General features: G+C 39.2%; 1 protein-coding gene across 2 annotated transcripts in view; it reads left to right on the forward strand.

The window, feature by feature from the left end:
• Positions 1–7,025, forward strand: part of Smr (nuclear receptor corepressor smrter) — a 389,247-nt gene extending 382,222 nt beyond the window's left edge. For both annotated transcript variants that reach the window (XM_081768606.1, XM_081768607.1), the window contains exon 17: positions 1,807–7,025. In XM_081768606.1, the coding sequence (XP_081624732.1) occupies positions 1,807–5,937 (4,131 nt within the window). In that variant the 3' untranslated portion in view covers positions 5,938–7,025. The remainder of the gene's footprint in view (positions 1–1,806) is intronic.
• The last annotated feature ends 1,465 nt before the right edge of the window (positions 7,026–8,490 follow it).

The raw sequence follows: 8,490 nt of genomic DNA on the forward strand, positions 1-8,490 counted from the left end.
GATATGTTTTTGGATGTTGCAAAGTTCACGAATCGAACACTGTCGTCATTACTTTCCTTATAACAGACTTCCATTCCTTATACAGAGAAAATACCCACTCGTCCTACCTTCATACTGAAATCCTCTAATAGAATTTCCATATGGTATCCCTGGAGTTGGTGTAATACTCGTTCTGCTTCTTCGTAAAAAATCGTTTATATCGTCATCCTTATCTTCTGTTGGAGCATGTACATTTGGAACAAGATCATACCACCATTCCTTAAGAGTAATAAAAAAAAAAGTCTATCATTCACAAATTCAACCCGTTTAATTGCTTATATTACTCGTTTGTGAACGAAAAACCCTGTTCCTAGTTCCTTTTTGTTTCTTCACCCGTAAACGAGCGTAAAATTTCTGGAACTTACTCCATTTAACTTCCTGAACTGTTCTTAGATCCATCCTATATTTCTTTTAACTCACTGGTTATATATTTTAACGCGGCTGCTCTATAAAGACTTATTGTAAGTCTTTAATTATTTAATTGCGAGAACTTGTTGTAATTCTCACATTGCCAAAAGTTATTGCTATAATGTTATAAAAATCAAAGGAAAACGACTGTCATTTTAAACGTTTCCAGAAATGCATCATTTTAAGCAGTGTTGCAAACTACGAATGTTCGTCATATCTCAGGAACGATTTGAAATTGATGCTGCAAACTGCAAAATATGTAGCATCTGTTGGAAATCATATAAGTAGTGAGATATGAAAGTTATGTAAGCATTTTTTCGAAATAAAGTCTTTTGAAAAAAGTAAAATTTTCAATCATTGTAAGTTTGTTTCTTATTCGGACTTCGGATGAGCATTGCTGTGTCCGTCCATTTTGAGCTGTTAGTGTGATAGAGACTTCCACAGTTTGAAAATTTGTGATAACTGTAGCTTCTTAGTGTGAAACACTGAATAGTAAATGTGGTGCTGTACGTTTTCTTTTTACATATAGATTTGAAATATGTAATTAACTAACAGACTGCCGCGCCGTTTGAAAAATATATATAACTGTATGTTGGGTTGGCAACACTGTTCATCTGTTGGTATTGCGGAGTTTGTTGTGCGATAACTCCTTGTCGACATTTGCTTCGTACGAAATGATTTCAGCTTATTTTTATTTATTAGTTCAGAACCAACACAGTTGTTTCAAGTGTGTGGATTATATCTATATCTTTCTATCTATATCTATATCTATCTATTTATCTATCTATCGCTATATATATATATATATATATATATATATATATATATATATATATATATATATATATATATATATATATATATATATATAATATACACCAACTTGCCAATCAAGCTTCTTTTAAATATGAGTGTTAACTTGGTCTACACTTCGAAAGAGAACAAAAGACGTAATAACTCTGGAGCACTTTGCCAGACGAAGTTTATATAGAACCCTGTGTGAACAAAATGTTCCGTTAATTGAATTACTGGAAATTGGACACAATTTTAATATATATAAAAATAAAGTTAACGAAGTAATTAAAGATAGAGAAATAGTAGGAAATTCATTTTACTAATGTATGTTTTCAATCATAAAAGCCTTTATCATGGCGACTAGTATGGCAGAAAGTAAGAACTGTTATTTAAAAAGCACGTTTCATCTTCAGTAACTTAGTCTTTCTTAGTTGTGATTTCAATTGGTAAATTTTTCCTGATGTTTTACACGTTACAACTAATTACTTATTGCTAATTAAATGACTTCACTGATCGAGAATCCTCTTAAGGGTTTGTCAGTAATGTACGTTATTTCTTTTTCAGGAGACAGCAGATGAGGGTCAAGGTGGGGCTGAAGTGGAAAATGCTGCACGACAGTCTCCCGAGGTTCGAAGAGCCAATGAAATGGCTTCCCTTCGTCCAGATCAACTCTCCGTGGTAGAACAGCGACAACCACCTCCACACCAAGTGGAAGTCAATGGTGCTCGGGGTGGAGAAAGTTCTCAGGAACCCATTACAGTGAAGGACCTTATGTTAGGCGTGATTGAGTTCCAGTTAAGAAAGCAGTCCCCGAATGTTAATCCACAGCCATCCGCAAATATGTCAAATGCTGCTCCCACCATTACATCTATTTTAAAGACAGATCGTGAAGTGTCGGGATTCATTTCTGACTATCGTGAAATGTCTTCAAGTGATAAGCAGCAGCCGCCACATCAACGATTGTCAGATATTAATCCTCACATGCCTCCAGTGTCAAATTCTATTAGTGTTATTCCAAGTAATAGTAGTTCTAGTAGCAGTAGTAATAGTGGTACTGGTGGTGGCAGTGGTAGTGTTAATACTGGAAGCATACCGGCCAGCTCATCAACCTCCGATCTACCGAAAGAAGGCTTAGTAATGGTGCAAGTGCAGCAAGTGACCAGAGAAAACCAAGAGCCAGAACCTGTTACATTAGATCTAAGCATTAAGAAACGTGAACGTAGTCCGCCAAGTCGTGACTATCGGGATTCACCAATTGTCACTGTACAGCGAAGTCCAGATCCGGTGACCAGTTCACATCGACCTCCGCCAGCTCATTCAAATACCCCTGTACGACATCCAGAAGTACAATATAGAGAAGTGACGTTCTCCCGAGATACATATTATCATCCTGTTGAGCCGCGGACAAAGTCCCCGTCAGCGTTCTTACCTGATGCTCGTGCTTCACATCTTGTTATGGGTCAACCATCTCCTCGTTCTTCCACACCGCATTTAATAGCGCCGCAGGCTCGACCTTCCATGACGACAACCGTTACATGTCCGAAGACAAAGGTTCCACCACCTCCACCGCTAACTTCCAAACTTGGTTCACCAAAACTACCCATCAAAGGTGGAAATGAGAAGGGAGGACTCTCTGGTTCTATCACACACGGCACGCCTGTTTCTTCTGCTGGTGTTTCTCTTTCACATGCATCGTCAAGAAGCTTTCACGAGGGGCTACTGAGGCAGCTAACTCCACCTCAACCTAAAGAGAGTGGTGGTTCTATTACTCAAGGGACACCAGTTCATCATGATCCGAAACGAGCTCCATCAAAGGGAGATCCCAATCCTGTGACATATGATCCGTTGGGAGTACCCCTGGTTTCCCAGACCATGTATGATAGAACACATTTGGAATATTACAAAAGTGGAAACATTCCTGCTGTACCAACTAGCAAGGCTCCAACTCCTTCTCCAAATTACCCGTACCCTGGTGCTCAAATCCCGTATCCCATTCGTTCTCCTTATGCTATTGATAATCAGCTAAGTTCTCGTCAGATCATCATGAACGATTATATTACATCGCAGCAAATGCATGTGAGAAGGGGAAGTACATCTAGTGACAAGGAAGCTGCTAGATTATCACCACGAGGGTCAAGGGATTCTAGTCCACATCCTCTATATTATCCAGTACAACAACAGCCTTCAACCGTTTATTTGACCTCAGAAGGTCGTCTGTCACGTCACCCTACGTCTTCACCCTCAACACGTGACCCTACTCCAACACCACCTGTTTCAGAACAGTCTCCAGTGCAGACACCTCCTCCACGACAGGGTGTGATTAAAAGACATTCTTTGCAACCTGGTCAGTCTGGAAAACCAGTAATCCAAACAGCTCCCAAGTCACCTGATCCACAATATGTAAATACTCAGGGTTCTCCACAACCAAGACATCATTATCCTCCTCCTCCGGGCCATGAAGCATTCTCATCATTAGTTGATGTAGCGGTTCAGCAACCTAGTTTGCCTGTGCCTAAAGATGACAAACGCCATATCCCACCTCATGAAGGTTTGGGTAAGACAATGGCTGACTCCTTGAATAATGTTCGCTTGCTTGCTGACCATCAAGAAAGAGAGCGTTACATTCGAGAAACCCATCACCAACAACAAACAGCCGCTTTTCAACAGCAGCAACAACAGCTTCACCATCAGCAACAAGTTGCGGCTCGAATGGCAGAAGTGGATCGACAAAGACAATTAGCAGCTGATCAAGCATATCGAGAACGCCAGCAACAACAGCAGCAACAGCAACAACAACAGCAGCAGCAACATCAACAACTACAGCAGCAGCAACAACAACATATACAACAAGCAAGAGCGGCCCGTTCTGAAATTTTAGAACGAGATGGAACTCGAGTGTTGGGCTTCCCATGTGACGTGTCATCACGTCATCCTGCTGCAGGCGGAAGAGATTCTACGTTTACAGCAGCAAGCCTTATTGATGCAATCATCACTCATCAGATTAATCAGAGTTCAGATCAGTCTAATGGCCCACCAACTACATCGTCAAATGTTACACGAGCAGGAGATCGTTTATTCCAGCAATTTCAAAGCACTCCAACGTCTCTTCATGTCTCCGAGGCGAACGGTAAGATGTCACCATTGAAGGCTACTCATAGTCCAGGCCTTACAATTACTAGGGAAGAACAAACATCAAGTCACAATTCTAAAAGTCCAATGGATGCTCGTGAAAGTGTTTGTTCAAATAAGAACATAACATTGGGTGAACATATAGACTCTATCATTAGTAAAGACTTTAGCAGTGACGGTCGTTCAACACATTATTCATTACCCCGTATGTCAGCTTTTCCTCATTCTTTAATTGTAACATCTACAGTAGATGGAGTAATACCTGAACATAATTGGAAACTTCGAAAAGCTCTACAGCAAAAAGAAATGGAGAAAGAGGCTGCCGCCGCTGCATCACAAATGCAGCAGAAATGTAACTCGTCTGTGGGAGATAAAGGACAGATAGCCACATCAACAGCATCACATAGTACTTCCTTGGCTCAAGATGAGAGGCAAATCATTCGAATAGCACAACCAATGTCTCCTCGAGGAGGCGGGATACCTACAAATAAGACACCTCCATCGGCAGGCTATAATGTAGAGCCCATTTCTCCGCCCGATAGTATGCAAAATAATGACAACAATTGGAGCATGCCTAGTGGGGATTCCGTTGCATTTTTGCAACGTCGTTTGTGTCCAGAAGGAGTAGAAGGCAATGCCCCTCGTGGGAAACCTCACATTTCACCTCTTGATTATGTGAAAAATCGTATAGCAGAAGTAATGAGAACAGAAGATAGCAATGAGAAAGAAACACCGGAGCATCCTCTACAAAGACAACATAAACGTAGTTTGGATACAAGTGAAGACAAACAGAGTACGTCACCGTCGAGTACAGAACTCGTAGGTCATGATCCCGACGAGACTCCAAGTAAGCGTCATCGCCAGGATGACATATGTACATCAAAGTCATCGGCAAACCAAGACAGTGGTGTGACTCACGGTTCAGAAACTTCCGATTCAAGTGCTAACAAAAGTGACCAGGACAAAGTGATCTCAGAATCAACTGCTACAGGAAATACATGTGAGTCAGTGAATTCAAGTAACAAAGACGGATCGTCACAGCAATTGAATGAAACTACGATAGGCTCATCGGCGGACGATAAAATGAAGTCTAGTGACAGTCCGCAGTCTGGAGAAATGGTAATTGACGAAAATGCTGGTCCTTCGACTTTAGAAGTATCGTCGAAAGTCGAGCCAATTTCCCCTGCTGGTGAGCCAACGTCCAGTGCTGAGCAACACGAGGAGCAAATGTGTCCCTCAAGCAGCACAGAAAGTGTAACCACGCCGTCGATTAGTTCTGCTGTTGTCTCTTCTCGGAGCTCGCCTGTCGTCCCTCCGGCCTATTCTGCTTTTTCATCTGCCACGTCCGCTTTCCCTACCACTACATACGCTTACCCATTTTCAGCTCTTAATGTTCGCACGATGGCACCTTGTTCGAGTTCTCCTGCACCAAATCCTGTACCTCCAAGCGCTCGGCAAAATCCAAGTCGATCCAGCTCTCCTGCTGATACAGTGGTGACGTCACGACCGGCGGAACCAGCTCCTCTGCTCTCTTCTCAATATGAACCTTTATCAGATGAAGACTAAAATAGATAGGACTGTAAGTTCATAGCACAGAAATTTTATATATATCTATATATGCAGTATATTAATGGTCTACAGGTGAATGCATTGCTGTAACATTAGTATTTGTACTAATGGCTTGCATTGCCTGAAGTTAGCCAGGCTATTGCAAAACTTAACGAAGTTGTATGGTTGCTGAAGAATATGTAGAATTTGAACCAGTGGTACGGTGGTCGCTCGTTTTGTTTGCAAAAATATGTATCATAAATGATGACGTATTTCCTAGCATTTGCTAAAGAAATGAACAGATTTATGCTGACAGTGACTTATCTGCATTTTAATTTACAGACTCCAAAGGCGTTATGTGGATTCGTTCTTTTTCATTCTTAAGATTTAATAAAGTGACGGAGAAGTTTGGTTGAATGCAACAAGAACTTGCCCTAAAGTTGGTCCCCTCGTTTTTTTTCTTTTTGTGTATTTTCTCAGATCCATAGACGGGACATCCTCAAGTTTTATTTCTCGTGCATAATAAACAGTTAATGAGAGTAAACCTGTGGTTTGCTTTTAAGTAAGGGAAGTGGCCGATGGAGTCTCAACTAACGCTCAGGTTTTGTTTTGTTAAAGTGATAGACAACCAGTGACAAAGAACATGTGCAAAAAAGAAAAAGTTTACATGTGGCAAAAACCGAAAGAAATGTGAAAAGGAAGCATCTCCGTAGATTTTTTTTTGTTAATATGTGACGAGATTTTTTTTTTTCTTTGATTGGTGAACTGTGGACTTAAGCCTTATGGATTTCTTCCGGACAATAACACGTGAAAAAGAAAGTAAGAAAGAGAGAAACTTTAAATAATACTGTATGTGAACAATATGCTCTGGAAGATTGTCCTTGGCTGCGAAGTGTGTGTGCGTGAGTGTGTAGTAGAATGTGTGTGCATGCGTGTGATAGAGAAAGAAAGTATAACTACCAAGTCGGGGTTTGGGAGAGTAAACACAGTGTCCAAGAAGGTTCCCAGAAGATTTCACTTCTAGAATGGCTGCAGTAGGAATCTTTGGTGTATTCAAGAAATTGTTATTTTTGTTGAAAATAAAATGAAGTGTCTGTTAAAAATTATTGGTTGTTTTTTGTTTTGTTTTTTTCGTATAAACACACTATAGAAAATTGTGGAGTTAAAGAAAGAAGCTGAACCAAAAAATGCCTACCTTAGCGTTGCACAATACTAATAATACATTCTGCGTGTAAACCTCTTGCAGTTCAAAGAAAGGATACAAAACTCAAACTTTATTTATATACAGGGTGGCCCAAAAGTAGGTATACACCCCTGCATTGATCAAGTATAACATTCTAGTTTGAGTTTATTTGCTTCGGATGTTCTCCGAGTTTAAGATATTACTAAAAAGACTTAAGAACAAATAATAAAGAAACAAAGTCTATCTGATGGATACTAATAATAAATGATATAAAAAGCAATGAGTTGATCAGTACGAGACTGTATACCTATTTTTAGTACACCCTGTATTAAACGAGCATTTCCTTTTTTGAAAAATTACAGTGAAATGATGGTTGTCTGCACAGGCAAGAGATCAAAAATGGGCGTTCATCGCTAAAATATGCGTTTTGAAGGACCCGAACAAATACGATTACAGATTTTTAACTTTTATTTTCAAAGTACCTTAAAATGATGGTATCACTGAAAAGCGCTTTACGTGTATCGAGTCAGTGGGTCTGTAGTAACTCACTTTGATTGTAAAATATGTATTATAACTGATATATTTCCCAACATTTGCTACAGAAATGCACAGATTTATGCTGACAGTATCTTATGTACATTTTAATTTATAGACTTCAATATATTTCTTTGGATTAGTTTTCTTTCGTGTTAGAGATACTTTAAGTTACAGAAAGGTTTGATTACATGTATTATATAAAAAATCTGCTTAACTTTCTCTTCACGGAGAGATATTCTCAGGTTTTGGTCGTAAGAAAAATGTTAAAATTTTGGCATAGACTATTAATAAACGTACAGTAATGTTAGAAAGTAACAATCTTAAAACTTTCTGTTGTCAGCATTAGGTAGTACTATATACTGGTAAACTTTTGAAACACATTTCAAAGAGATAAAGAAGTGAATATCTTAACGATATTGTAAAGTATAATTACTTAAAAATAGTGGTACTTTGCGATTAAGACTATATCTTCGGCATTCTGTTGTCAAAAGTCACTATCTATAAAAAATACAGGGTGGAGTCAAGTCACTTCTTCCAGAACGAAGGCGATATGCAAGATGAAATATATTCTCTTCTAAGATTATCTGGCTAGATCCAGTTGAATTTGTGGTGTGAAGCCTGGCTATCCTTACCATCACACCGACAGTATTAGAACTTCGTATATTTCACCTTGCGTATCGTCGTCGTACTGGAAGAAGGATCTAACATCATTCATTTTATTATTTTATGTATTTATTTTTGTATTTATGTGTTTTTATTCAGTTAGTAACTTCTGCCTGAACGACGACGATATAGTTTCTGAAAGAAAGCAGCTCACGTTGTACTGCTAAATCTTGTAGCCTAGTAGTCAG

This window comes from Thermobia domestica, chromosome 8 (assembly GCF_964235325.1).
Source record: "Thermobia domestica chromosome 8, izTheDome1.hap1.1, whole genome shotgun sequence".
In the NCBI taxonomy this organism is placed as follows: domain Eukaryota; kingdom Metazoa; phylum Arthropoda; class Insecta; order Zygentoma; family Lepismatidae; genus Thermobia; species Thermobia domestica.